The 15178-nt window shown below is 37.7% G+C and overlaps 1 protein-coding gene across 1 annotated transcript in view; it reads left to right on the top strand.

Annotated features, from left to right (window-relative positions):
* The window catches only part of IMPG2 (interphotoreceptor matrix proteoglycan 2), a 77974-nt gene that overhangs the window by 30149 nt on the left and 32647 nt on the right, over window positions 1-15178 (top strand). The window contains exons 7-9 of the mRNA XM_049785643.1: window positions 4320-4481; window positions 13925-13983; window positions 14952-14972. Of these exons, the coding sequence (XP_049641600.1) occupies window positions 4320-4481; window positions 13925-13983; window positions 14952-14972 (242 nt within the window). The remainder of the gene's footprint in view (window positions 1-4319; window positions 4482-13924; window positions 13984-14951; window positions 14973-15178) is intronic.

The following is a 15178-nucleotide window of genomic DNA, read 5'->3' as shown; positions in this document are numbered from 1 at the left end:
AACATGGAGAAACAGAGCTTGGGAGAGATTTGTATTCCAAAAGATATCATGTAGATGCCAATAAGGAAATATCAATTCTTTTTTATTTTAATTTTAAACTTTATTGATTGATTTTTGGACCACACCCAGCGCAGTTCATGGGTTACCCCTGGCTCTGCACTCAGAAATTGCCCCTGGCAGGCTGGGGGACCATATGGGATGCTGGGAGTTGAACCAGGTTCCTCTTGGGTTGGCCGCATGCCAGGCTGCCGCTGTGCTATCTCTCCGGCCCCAGGGAATATGGGCTCTACTAGAGATGTCTTGGAGACCCTCGAAAAACTGTTTGGGCCAGAGAAGGCTAAATATGACCAATGAAATGTCTTAGAAACTAGGGATACCTTAAGACAGTGATCTCTGGTTAAAAAAATTGAACAAGGCAGTTTTACAGGTCAATAATTTTACTAATTTATTTTGCCATTTACAAATTTGGAAATTATATACTTTATGTGTTTTTAGTAGTTGCCCCATAAAATATAAGGATACTAAGACACATTTAAGTTTTTAAAACTATGTCCTTCACAACATTAGAACATTGTAATTCAAATTATTGCACTACTGATTTATGTCAGTCAGTATTTTTGTTCTTTTTTAGTTTTTCTTGTAACTTTTTTTTCTGTAGTTCTAAGTCTTTAATTAAAAATTAAAAACTTGGGGGCTGGGCGGTGGCGCTAGAGGTAAGGTGCCTGCCTTGCCTGCTCTAGCCTAGGACGGACCGAGGTTCGATCCCCCGGCATCCCGTATGGTCCCCCAAGCCAGGAGCGACTTCTGAGCACATAGCCAGGAGTAACCCCTGAGCGTCACCGGGTGTGGCCCAAAAACCAAAAAAAAAAAAAAATTAAAAACTTTACTAATTTTGCGTGAGGAGCAAATATTTGCAGTACTTCAGGCCACTTGGGGCATATACAATGTGTTTTGGGGCTGATTTGGGCTCTTATAAAAAGGTGTTGACTCCAGCCCATTTGAGCTAGGTTCTTAGCCCAAAATTTTCTTTTTGAGTGTATGCATGCTAAACTGTATTATATTTGTCTGAGGCAGTTTGTATAAAACTTTATATATATTTAAATGTTAACAATTTTATTTTGTTCATATTTTTTATTTTAGAAACTTGTAAGTAAATTTAGAAATTATTCTCTTCTGGAATTTTATTTTGAAATACGTGCTTCTGATCTTACTGTATTAAGTTAATCATTAAATATCAATTTTTGATCACCTGGAATTTTTTTTATTGTTCTCTTATTCTAGAATGATGCATCTTAAATCAGATTAAATTCTGATTGAGCTTTTGTTCAAGGTTTTATGTCACTATTATTGTTGTTAATGAGAAGTCAACTATTAATTCACTTTTTGTATTTTTGTTTCTTTGGTTATCTGGCTGTTTGGAGTTTTGGTCTACTTTTTATATAACTATATATAAAATATTATTTACTTGTATTTATAGATATAAATATACTTAAGTATAAAATATGACAGCTGAGATTTTCATTTATTTATTAAAAATCTTTGATATCCATATAGATTCTTGGGTATTAATTTTATATTTATAAGTATATTTTGAATATTTTTGACTTAAATTATTTGGACTTTAGCCACTGGAAGGTCTGGATTTTCCCTTATTCTTGCTGTTTTTTAATTAAAGTATTATTGTATAAGTTATAAGTTGTATTGCTATAAGTTATTGTTATAAGTATATTGTTATAAATTATAACATTATGTAAGTTTCAGATATGAACCATTGAAAATCAAATATGATTGTATCCAATATTAAATTCACCAAAATTTATTGTTATTCTTCAACATATGTTAATCCTTTTTGTTCTGATTTACTCACCCTCTTCCCATCTTCCTTTCTGGTAGCTGCTGATGAATTTTATAATTTCATTTTAATCATATTAGTTCATCTGTTATCTATTTGTTTTCCCTCTGTGCCACATATGAATGAAATTATATGATGTTAATTTTATTCCTTTTGACTTATTTTACTAAATATGAAACTTTTGAGGTCAATTCATGGTACTGCAAATAACAAGCTTTTATTATTTTGGTATACACTTAATAGTATTCCATTGTGAAAATATACTATATATACTTCATAATTATTTATTATGGCTACTTGGGTGATTTCTAATTCTTGATTATTGTAAATATTATTGCAGTAATCAAGAGGAAGCATATCTATCCATCTAACTATCTATCTAATTTATGGTTTAGCTAGTATCTTTGTATTTTTAAGGTATATATAAAAGGATAAGAGTATTCAATGGAATATCTTTTTTTGTCAGTTTCTGGATCAATCATCTCACCAGTGTCACTTTTTGTTTCTGGTGGGAGCTGGGGTACTACTATATGTGGTTCAGGGGATCGAACCTGGGCTGACCACGTGCAGAGCAAGCATCCTACTCATTGTGCAATAGCTCCAGGCCCTCAAGATGTTGGAGTTTCAGCCCCTGGAATTCTTGGGTTGTTAAGTAATTTTTTAAATTGCTTTCCATAATTGTTGCACCAATTCACATTTCTGCAACAGTGTATATTCTCTTTTCTGCTTATCCTCTCCAACACTTACTGTTTACAGTTGTTATATTTAAATTATTATAACTTAGATAACAGAGGAGTTGTGGTTCCACTCATCCTTCCCCACCCATCTTCCAGTTGTTGATTGATTGTTGTTACATCTCATTCTTGTTTTTATTTGCATTTACCTAAAACTACACTTGATATTAGCCAAAAGGCCAAGAAGTGATTTGCATTTACCTAATATATGATAATGATATCATTATGCTACCACCCAATTATCAATTATATGGAAATCCTGAATCCAATAACTTAACATGAACTACTGATGAGACTATGGTACCTTTATAACCCTAGAGAGATAATGAAAGTCCTTTTGTGCTCCTATTAACTGTGTGTCTTTTTCAGATAATTGTTTGTTTACATCCTTGTCTATTTTAATTAGATTGCTTATTTATATTACATATGATTGGTATAATTTTAATATTAATTTATATTTATTAATTATATTTAATCAGATTGCTTATTTATATTTAATAAGATTAATTATTTATATTTAATCAGATTGCTTATTTATATTATATGAATACTGTTTAAAATATAATTTCGGGGGCTGGAGAGATAGCACAGCGGTAGGGCTTTTGCTTTGCATGTGGCTGACCCGGGAGAGACCCGGTTTGATTCCTGGCATTCCATATGGCCCCCCAGCCTGCCAGGGGCGATTTCTGAGTGCAGAGCCAAGAGTTACCCCTGAGTGCTGCTGGGTGTGGCTCAGAAACCAATCAATCAATCAATTAAGTTTAAAAATTACATAAAAAATAAAATACAAATTTTGAATAATAAAATAGAATGGAGAAAAGGAAGTAGGTAAATCAGGAGAAAGTTGGGGGAATGTATATAATGAAAGGATTGTACTGGACATTTTTTGATGACTTGACTGTGGCATATACCCTTGCTGATTTCAATAATGCTTATCTGAAATGTATGCAATGCAGTGTTACTTAATAAACAAGTGGGGTTGGTGGTCTCCTAACCCAAAGAGTTTGAGATTAGCCTTCTAGACTTTAAAAAAAAATACTCATTTCACATAGTCAGCTTTGGTGTTTATATGTGGAAAATTTTGTATATTTGTATATTCCATTCAACATATGTTCAAAGGAATATAAGAATGGATAGTAGGGGGCCCGGAGAGATAGCACAGCGGCGTTTGCCTTGCAAGCAGCCAATCCAGGACCAAAGGTGGTTGGTTCGAATCCCGGTGTCCCATATGGTCCCCCGTGCCTGCCAGGAGCTATTTCTGAGCAGACAGCCAGGTGTAACCCCTGAGCACCGCGGGGTGTAACCAAAAAACCAAAAAAAAAAAAAAAAATTAAAAAAAAATTAAAAAAAAAAAGAATGGATAGTAGGGCCCGGAGAGATAGCACAGCGGCGTTTGCCTTGCAAGCAGCTGATCCAGGACCAAAGGTGGTTGGTTCGAATCCCGGTGTCCCATATGGTCCCCCGTGCCTGCCAGGAGCTATTTCTGAGCAGACAGCCAGTAGTGACCCCTGAGCACTGCCGGGTGTGGCCCAAAAACCAAAAAAAAAAAAAAAAAAGAATGCATAGTAATTTTAATATTTTAAAATTCACCTAACTAGTTCTAAACTCCAATATCTATAAAAGGTCATTATCAGAAATTACCTTTAGCACCTAGTCAAGCATTTTGCAGGCAATCAGATTTTGCTAATTGAATGAGTAAACACTGACATTCATTGTTTTCTCTAAATATTCAGATTAGCAATGAAATTGATAATCTGATAGAAGAATCTACACAGCCAGCAACTGAGCAGATTGCACAATTCAGCATTCACCTTTTGGGGGAGAAATATAGAGAAGAACTACAGGATCCCTCCAGCTTCTACTACCAGCATCTTGTAGAAGAATTTATCTCAGAGGTGGGTGATTTTTTATGATTTGTATTTATTCATTTTATTTAATAAATAGCCCAATGCTCCAGGGTTATAAAGGTACCATAGTCTCATCAGTAGTTCATGTTAAGTTATTGGATTCAGAATTTCCATATAATTGATAATTGGGTGATAGCACCCATTTTTTCTTTCTGACAAATTCCCAGAAAGATGAGTTAGTTTACTGAACAAAACTCATATACTTGTACTATCTGCTAATTAATAAATGCTATTTTCAACTTTTGTATCTCAGTCAAGGAAGGATATACTCCATATTGTGGTTTTAACTTGACTTTAAAGATGAGTCTGTGAGAAATTATATCCAATGCATCATTTTTCCTGTTTTCTTTTTGTTTTGTTTTGTTTTGTTTTTTCGGGCCACACCCGTTTGATGCTCAGGGGTTACTCCTGGCTAAGCACTCAGAAATTGCCCCTGGCTTGGGGGGGACCATATGGGATGCCGGGGGATCGAACCGTGGTCCTTCCTTGGCTAGCGCTTGCAAGGCAGGCACCTTACCTCTAGTGCCACCTCACTGGCCCCGATTTTTTCCTAGAGAAAGAATTGAACATAATGCCTTTAAATTTAATATTTATAATTTATTTAATTGAAAAAAGCTTAGTGGGGCCATAGTGATAGCACAGTGGTAGGGTGTTGCCTTGTATGCGGTCTACCTGGGATAGACTTGGGTTCAATTCCTGGTATCTTGCATGGTATCCCGAGCCTGCTAGGAGTGATTTCTAAGTGCAGAGCCAGGTGTGGCTCAAACACACACACACACACACACACACACACACACACACACACACACACACACACACACAAGAATAAAAAAAGGAAAAAGTTTAGTAGTTAATACATAAGTAACACATGGACCAAGCTTAAAAAGTACAATAGAGTTGCTATGTCTGCATTTGGCTGGCTCCATAGATTCATTTTATATTTTTTTTTAATTTTCAATTTTTTTTTTTTTTTTGGTTTTTGGGTCACACTCGGCAGTGCTCAGGGGTTACTCCTGGCTCTATGCTCAGAAATCGCTCCTGGCAGGCTTGGGGGACCATATGGGATGCCGGGATTTGAACCAACATCCTTCAGCGTCTAAGGCAAACGCCCTACCGCTATTATATCTCTCTGGCCCCAGATTCACTCTATTCTTTAAAGAGATGTATACTAAGCCATGAAAAAAATCATGAATACTTGGCCATGAAGCTGAAAATAGAAATCTTGGAAAGAGGATGAGCCGAATCCCTGGATTGTTAAGCCATGCCAGTTGCACCCACCACCTACAACCACTGAACTCTGCAAAGAGTCAAACCAACCAACACTTCAGGTATATTGACATCTCTAGAACTTATTTTGGAGTGAGTGCTGGTGCCCTCCTCTGCCTTCTTGTGCTTCTGGAAAGTCTGATAGCTGAAACCATGTCCCATAAAATTGGGGATATTAGCCAGAGAGCTTGGAATTTCTGGATCATGCGGCTACATACATGGCTGCATGATAACTCCATTATTTTTTTTTCAGTATTGTCATCCTAGTAGAATGATACCAATTTAGATGTTCATATAAATTCAAAGCTACCTAATGTTCAGAAATAAAACAAATAGCAGAAAATCAACTAGCAACAAATTGCTTAGCGAACCTGACAATGGCTTAATGACCTCACTGCAAGATACATTAATTTTTGTAAATTTTCTTATTGTGTTACTTAAAAAATAAAATAATCAAAGAATAGTTTTATTTCTACTTATCATTTAATAAGAATATGAACTATATTATTTTGTGTCTGCCAAAGGGGTAGATTTGGGAAGGTGTGGTAATAGGGGGACAATGGTGAAGGAGATAGTGCATTTGTGATGTGATTGGAACAAATGTATTATAAGCAGACATGTAATACATAGTCTTTAAATAAAGTAATTTTTATTAAACAAGTACAGTAGGGAGCTGGAGAGATAGTATGTGGAGGGGAATTCTCAGAGAAAAAATTGTTCCATGGTAAGTCAATCCTTTAATTTGAGTTTATAAGTGGTTGTTTTATAGGCAGTTGACAAGGACTTATTGCTCAGTATCACATGAACACCATTAGGAATGAGCATAGAGCCAGGAGAAACTATGGGTAGAGTCTCCAAACAAACAAATTTTGTTGTGTCACCCCACCCCCACCTTCTGCATAACCTTACCTGATGGTAAGACCTGCCCATTTCTGGAAAGGGTCTTTGGTAGGTAAAGTTATGCAGAAGATGGGGGTGGGTGACATCTCCCCCTTACTGAATATCAAGAAAGGCCTCACCTTCCATCCATCTCACCATCATCCACTTCCATCCAGGACTGTTATTCTACAAACTGGCATGCCATACAGCACTCCATAATTACTCAGTTTTACTACACTGGAGTAATGAAAAATAAATTTTGCTCTTCTTTATTTCTGTTTCCTGGTTGGGAAGAATTTTGAAAAGAGTGCTCTTATATTTGAGAGAGGGTTGGGCCATTTTGCAGTGCTCAGGTCTTCTTCTTGGCTCTGCACTCAGGGACCACTCCTGGAGGTGTTTAGGGGGCCATATATGTTGCTGGGGGTTAAACCCAGGAGGGTCATATGTGAGACAATCACTCTATCTCTACCCTCACTCTGGCCCTGAAAAAAAAAAAGGGTGTTCTTTAAAGAAGTGTGCATGAGACCATTTCTATAACTTTACTTTCTGGAAGAAAAGTATGTAGTACTTGAACTCAAGATTCTTTTAGTCAAAAAGAACCCACATTTGGCTCCCTTCTTGTTGTCTTTGCTTTTAAATTTGCACTGAATATCCAACTCCTCTCTTTGATGACAAGGCACATCAGTCCTTCCTGTTTATTTCATTTCCATTCCCTTTTGCTGGAGTTATCCTTGGTCAAGTCTTTTAATTTCATTGCCTTGGGCCAATTTTCCTTTCCTGGACATTGTGTCTAGATGAGAAAAAGAAAATGTGCACCTCTCAGCCAAACAACATCAATGTAGCCATCAGACATGTGGTGTGAAGGCCAACCATTAATTTTCCTACTTACGTGGCCAAGTTGTGAGACTGTGTGGTATGTCGGAGAAATGTCAGCCAGGCCAGTGGCCACTTGGCATCAAATAGTATCTTGGATAAACTTTCTGGTTCTTTCTGCCCTTGGATTAAGGAAACTTTAATAAGCATGAGTGTTTGGGTAAATAATTGTACTGAATGACCACATATTTAAAGAAAAGCATCCTGAAAAACATCTTCTAAAAAAACTTTATGAGGTAGGCAGCTATTTGCTTGTGGTATTTTTTTTTTTTTTGAGAGTGCTAAAGGGATTGACCTACCATGGGCCAATTCCTTCTCTGACCTATATCTACTCCCCTGATTTCTTCCGTAGGAGAAAATGGCTACCTACTTGTTTGTGTAGAGCAGCTGAATCAGCATGTTTGGAAGCATCAGTCCTTGAAGATAGCCACCCTATCAACATGGTGTCCAGGCTTAGAGCTTTGTGTTCTGTTTGTCTGCTCATAGTAGTCATGCAGAATAAGCATCTTTATTTCACAGATGAGGTATAGGAGGCTCTGTAACTTGTTGGTGGTCATTGAAGCTTTTAGTAGTAGAAAGGAAAATCAAATTTCTTCCTTTCTTTAAAGTACCTTCCAGAGTCCCCTTCATTTTAATTCTTAAAGCAGTTTATTTATTTATTTATTGGATTTTGGGCCATATCTGGCGATACTCAGGAATTACTCCTGGCTTTGTATTCAGAAATCGCTCCTGGTAAGCTTGGGGGACTATATGGGATGCCAGGGCTTTAACTGGGTCTTTCCCGAGTCAGCTGCATGCAAGGCAAATGCCTTACTGCTGTGCTATCTCTCAGGCACTTATTTTAATTCTTTTTTTTTGTTTTGTTTTGTTTTTTTGGGTCACACCCGGCGGTGCTCAGGGGTTACTCCTGGTTGTCTGCTCAGAAATAGCTCCTGGCAGGCACGGGGGACCATATGGGACACTGGAATTCGAACCAACCACCTTTGGTCCTGGATAGGCTGCTTGCAAGGCAAACGCCGCTGTGCTATCTCTCCGGGCCCTTATTTTAATTCTTGATGGTGAGAATTTATGGTGAGATTAATGGAAGTATTAACTATGAAGCAGAGGAAAAAGAGGGAGACATGTACTCTAGTGGGGGGAGGATATGGGCTTTGGTGTTACAGAAGTTTAGGGACGAGTAATTTCTTTTTTTTTTTTTTTTTTTTTTGGTTTTTGGGCCACACCCGGTGACGCTCAGGGGTTACTCCTGGCTATGCGCTCAGAAGTCGCTCCTGGCTTGGGGGACCATATGGGACGCCGGGGGATCGAACCGCGGTCCGTCTCCTAGGCTAGCGCAGGTAAGGCTTACCTTACCTCCAGCGCCACCGCCCGGCCCCGGGACGAGTAATTTCTAATGCAGCCTCTTGTCAATTGTGTTATCCTGGGAAAGTTACTTGGCATCTCAGAATCTCAGGTTTATTATATATAAGATTGGGGAAATATACCGACTCTACTACAGTTTTCTGCAGAGATACCAATCTGACCAAAACTCCAGGCATGCCGGTATTTGGGCTGATATCACCAGGAATTTTTTTTGGAGTTGGTGCGGGCACCCTCCCCACAACTTTCTCATACTTCCAGAAGCCCTGGCAGCTGAAACCCACAAATTCAGTAGCCAGCTCCAGACTCACTCAGTTCTTGAAAGTGGTGTAAACCGAGTGGTGAAAAATTTGGGTACCACACAGCTGAAAACTGACAATCTTGGGAGGAGGGGGTGGACCAAGTCCTGCCCTGGCAAAGCTGCACCTGTTGTTCTCATCATCCACAATAACTGCTTCACCAATGGTCCTGCTTCATTCCTCCTCTATAGCTCTCTGCAGAGTTACCTATCTAACCAAAACTCCAGGTATCCTGGTTTTGGGGCTTTTATCACCAGGAATTTATTTTTTGGAATGAATGCGATACTTTCTCCTGGTCTTTTTATACTTTCAGAAGACCTCACAGCTGAAAACATGCCCTGCAAAAGCTGCAGTATCAGCAGTAGTGCTTGGAATTTTTAAAAAACTTCAAATTTATTTATTTTTTAAAAATAATTTTTATTTTTACCACAGTGAATTAAAAATCTTTCACAGTAGTATTTTAGGTACATAGTGACATTGAATGAGGGGCTTTCCCACCACCAATGTTGTCCTCCCTCCACCCCTGTTCCCAGCATGCATCCCATATCACCCCTCCTTTGCCCCCCCCCCGGGGGGGGCTGCTAGTATAAGTGGTCCCCTCTGTGTCTAGCTTGTTGTAGATTGAGTATCAATCCTGTTGTTGTCTCTGGATTTGGTACCTACATCTGATCATTTTTTATTTCTACTCGATGTTCATATAACTGTTTGGTCTTGGTACCCTTCATTATTTCTCCTCCTATTTGTGAGGTAGAACAAGATGGTTCAAGTTATGTGGTTCTGTTAGAAGGAAAGAAAAATAAGGGGGGGGGCAAAAATCAAACAAGCAAAAAACAGGAGGAGTCCTTCTAGAAGATATAAATATCAATTTAAGAGAAGAAAGGGAAAAAGGAAGAAAAACGTAACAAGAATAAAAAAATCAAACAAACAAACAAAAAACCCCTGAAATGCACGACAGCAGTAAGCACCACAGCAATAAGACAACAACCAAGCAATAACCATGGTCCTGAGATAAAAACAAAACAAAGCACAAACAAAACAAACAAAAAACAAACCCAAGCAACAACAAAGGAATTCCCTTTCTAATCTCCCCGATATTTACTGTGCCTATGCAAAAAAAAAAAAAAAAAAAAGGCATAAATTCTTTTGCTGTTGTTTCAGGCAGGCCTCTGGAATTAGAGATCTTGGTTGATAACTCCATATTTGTTTAATACTGCCATCCCTGTAGGGACACACCAATTTAGACATCAATGTCTTTTTCTTTCTTTCTTTCTTTCTTTCTTTCTTTCTTTCTTTCTTTCTTTCTTTCTTTCTTTCTTTCTTTCTTTCTTTCTTTCTTTCTTTCTTTCTTTCTTTCTTTCTTTCTTTCTTTCTTTCTTTCTTTCTTTCTTTCTTTCTTTCTTTCTTTCTTTCTTTCTTTCTTTCTTTCTTTCTTTCTTCTTTCTTTCTTTCTTTCTTTCTTTCTTTCTTTCTTTCTTTCTTTCTTTCTTTCTTTCTTTCTTTCTTTCTTTCTTTCTTTCTTTCTTTCTTTCTTTCTTTCTTTCTTTCTTTCTTTCTTTCTTTCTTTCTTTCTTTCTTTCTTTCTTTCTTTCTTTCTTTCTTTCTTCCTTCCTTCCTTCCTTCCTTCCTTCCTTCCTTTTTTCCTTCCTTCCTTCCTTCCGTCCTTCCTTCCTTCCTTCCTTCCTTCCTTCCTTCCTTCCTTCCTTCCTTCCTTCCTTCCTTCCTTCCTTCCTTCCTTCCTTCCTTCCTCCCTCCCTCCCTCCCTCCCTCCCCCCTTCCCTCCCTCCCTTCCTTCCTCCCTTCCTTCCTTTCTCCCTCCCTCCCTTTCTTTTTGGGTCACACCCGGCAACACTCAGGGGTTACTCCTGGCTCTATGCTCAGAAATCACTCCTGACAGTCTTGGGGGACCATATGGGATGCCAGGATTTGAACCACTATCCTTCTGCATGCAAGGCAAACGTCCTACCTTCAGCCCCCACCAATGTGTTTCTAAGCCACCTAATTTTTAGGTGAAATGAAATGAAATAATAGAGTAGTCAACTAGCAACAAGATCTTACCTTCTGACAATGGTTTAATGACCTCATTGTGAGATAAAATAATTTTCACAAATTTTCTTATTGCTGAACTCTTTTTTTCAAAAAATTTTTATTTTGATCATATTGGCTTACATATCTTTCACAGTAGTATTTTAGATACATATTAACATTGAATCAGGGGAATACCCATCACCAAATTTGTCTTCCCCCCATCTCCGTTCCCTTCCTACAACCCATATCCCCCACGATCACCCTCCGGGCTGTTAGAGTAGGTGGTCCATCTTTGTCCAGCTTACTATTAGTGATCATATATCTGTTTGGTCCTTGTACCCTCCCTTGTTTCCCTCTCTATTTGAGAGGCAGAGCTAGATAATTCAAGTTATGTGCTGAACTCTTTTTATTCTTTTTTCTTTATTTTTTTCTATTCTATTTATTTATATATTTATTTATTTATTTATTTATTTATTTATTTATTTATTTATTTATTTATTTATTTATTTATTTAGGCTTTGGGACTCTACATGGTGGTGCTCAGGGGTTACTCCAGGCTCTGTACTCAGAAATTACTCCTGACAGGCTCGGGGACCATATGGGATGCCGGGGATTGAACCTGGGTCAGCTGTGTGCAAGACAAATGCCCTGCTTGCTGTGCTGTCACTATGACCCCGACTGTCTATTTTAATAATTTGCTTCCACTAACCTGGAAACAAATGTATTATGATCAATTGTATAAACCATGTGAGATATGATCTGTAAATAAAGTAAATTGAATTAAAAATTGTGAAAATAGGGACTGGAGCGGTGGTGCTAGAGGAAAGACATCTGCCTTGCAAGCCTTAGCCTAGGACAGACTATGGTTCAATCCCCTGGTGCCCCATATTGTCCCCCAAGCCAGGAGCGATTTCTGAGTGCATTGCCAGGAGTAACCCCTGAGCGTCACTGGGTGTGCCCCCAAAACGAAACAAAAGAAATTGTGAAAATATGTACCTCTTATAATCTGTGGAAGAATTAGAAATGAGGGGCTGGAGTGATAGTACAGTGGGGAGGACATTGGCTTTGCCTGTGGTTGACTGCGGTTTGATCCCTGGCATCTCATATAGGCTGCAAGGAGTAATTTCTTATTCTTTTTGGTTTTTGGGTCACACCTGGCAGCACTCAGGGGTTACTCCTGGCTCCACACTCAGAAATCACTCCTGGCAGGCTCAGAGGACCATATAGGATGCCAGGATTCAAACCATTGTCCTGCATGCAAGGCAAATGCTTACCTCCATATTATCTCTCCGGTCCCATCATGGAGTAATTTCTGAGCACAGAGCCAAAAGTAACCCCTGAGCATTTCTGGGTATGGTCCCAAAACAAACAAACAAACAAACAAACAAACAAAAGAATTAGAAGTGAAATTCTTTTTTGTTGTTGTTTTGGGGCCACTTGGAAGCACTCAAGGAGGAGAGGGTGGGCCAAGTTTGCGCTTAAAAATCACTAATGACAGGCTTGGGGGACCATGTAGGATGACAGGGATCAAACCTGGGTTAGCAGCATGCAAGGTAAATGCCCCACCTGTTTATTTGTTTGTTTGTTTGTTTGCTTGGGTAGTGTGTACTTACCAAGTGGTATTCTTGAGACTCTGAGTCCCCATCAGAAATTCAGGCTAACTGGCTGGTGGTTCAATGCAAGGGCTCTACATGTGATAATGGGCCCTGGGTCCTGCATTGCTAGGGATTACTCAGATCCCCTCCCCTAGCCTCAGATAGTTGCTGCAGGCTTCTATGGATGAATTCATGATGCTCAGGGGGACCAACTGCTGCCAGGAATTGAACTTAGAACTGGCATACTCCCTAACTGTTATCTTATTTTCCAAACCCAGATACTTAATTTTAAAAGCAGAAGTCCAGAGAGGTTCCAAATCTAGCTTCCCTTGCTCTTGCGTTGAACCCCCAGCAATTTAGCTAGTGAAGTGATCATCTTCCAAAATGATAATCTGTTAAATGTTAATTATTGTTAAATATGAATTTGTATATAACCTGATCAGTTTTTAAGTTTTCCTTCCTGTCTAGCATTCTTTCCCTCTATCCTCCTTGTTGTGAAGTTTTTATTAATTTATATGATTAAATTTTAAAAATCTTTAAAAAAAAAACTGTAAAGCTGGATTGTTCAAAAATTAATCATTAGACTAAGTAAGTTATTGGTGACTGCTTCATAGTCTCCTCTGTGACACCCAGCCAACAAAGCCAATTCAACCCTCCTAAGCCCATGCTTGCAAATATCTTTCCCATGTGGACTGTGTTTACAATTGGAGGAACAGGAAGCAAGGAGTCACCAAACACTTAGAGAAAATGAACACAACTATTTTTTTTAGTGTGTGTACTGTGGCCAGATTTTGAATCCAAGCAATTTCATTTTGATCTTGCTGTCATAGTTCTTTTAGAAATGAGTGCATTCCCCCACACTTTTCTGATATAAATATCAGGAAAAATAATGTTTTGCCAATAAGATGGATGGTTTTATAATGTGGAAAATCATTATTGTTAGAGTCCATTAAAACTTTTAAAGACAAAATAAGGAGGAGAAATGTGTCAGTGTTGTGATGAAAATGATTTTTTAACATTATAATGATAAATTTTCTTATGAGTTTCTGATTCATGTGTCTCTTTAAAAAGGTGACTTCTTGATGTACTTTTTCATATTTCTACATACTTAGATATTTAATTTTTATTTTAACAGGTTGAAAATGCATTCATTGGATTACCGGGCTATAAGGATATTCGTGTACTTGACTTCAGGTAATTTCTCAATCAGGAGTCAGGAACTTCATTCAAATTCAAGGCTGTTTAGATATTTTAAATATCATCAAATGGTCATACAATACAGTCAAATGAATAAAAACATTATAAATAAATAATTTATACATCATAAATGTATAAACTACTAGACATTATAAATGTCTTTATACATTCTAAGTCTATGAAGACAATAAGGGTGGGGGGCAGTGGTAGGAAATAAAAGACAGTAAGGGTAATTGGTTTATTTTTATTAAAATTATAATTTATGTAGCATAGTTACAATAATGTTCATGTTATGTTCTTGATGAACAATGTTTCTGCCTTCTACCATTATTCCTTATTTTACCTATAGTTTTGTGTTTTTTCTCCTCACTCCCCCCATGTTTATTAATTGCTTTTGTATAATACATGGCCAAGGGGTTATTATTGTTCAATTGTGTTTATTCTATGCTTTGTCTTTTTATATTTCAAAGATGAATGAAATCATACATTTTTAAGACACTTTTAAAATATAATAATTTCTACTATTTAAAAATATCATACGGGGCCGGGCGGTGGCGCTGGAGGTAAGGTGCCTGCCTTGCCTGCGCTAGCCTAGGACGGACCGCGGTTCGATCCCCCGGCTTCCCATATGGTCCCCCAAGAAGCCAGGAGCAACTTCTGAGCGCATAGCCAGGAGTAACCCCTGAGCCTCACAGGGTATGGCCCAAAAACCAAAAAAAAAAAAAAAAAAACAAATAAAAATATCATACTATTTAAAAGTAGAATATTTTCCTCATGTCTGTGCATTTTCTTCAATCTATAGGAATCAATCAGCATCTCTATAAATATTATATTATGCCTATGAGTATGGATATATTTATATAAGGAACATTTCAGAGGAAATGCATTAACTTGCATTTTGATGACTATTGTGGCAATTATAGCTGTCTTAAACTCTGTTTAACACTTTCAATTTTTATTTTCAGCATTTCCAAGGAAAATGACAGGTAGAGTATTTTTTTTTTACTGAGGAAGATAATATGCTTTATTGACAAAATATATGTATTGACACAGATAATTGGGATAATAGCAGGGAGATTCCTCGAAAGAAAAGAAAAGGATAACACATGATTCATTTATTCTGCTTCTGGGTGTTTATCTGAAAAATACAAAACCTACTAAGTAACAAAGATATATAATATGTTTTCCTGTT

The sequence above is a fragment of the Suncus etruscus genome, chromosome 13 (assembly GCF_024139225.1).
Source record: "Suncus etruscus isolate mSunEtr1 chromosome 13, mSunEtr1.pri.cur, whole genome shotgun sequence".
Taxonomy (NCBI): Eukaryota; Metazoa; Chordata; class Mammalia; order Eulipotyphla; family Soricidae; genus Suncus; species Suncus etruscus.
The sequence above is the reverse complement of the archived record's forward strand: the minus strand, read 5'-3'. Positions and strand labels throughout refer to the sequence as shown.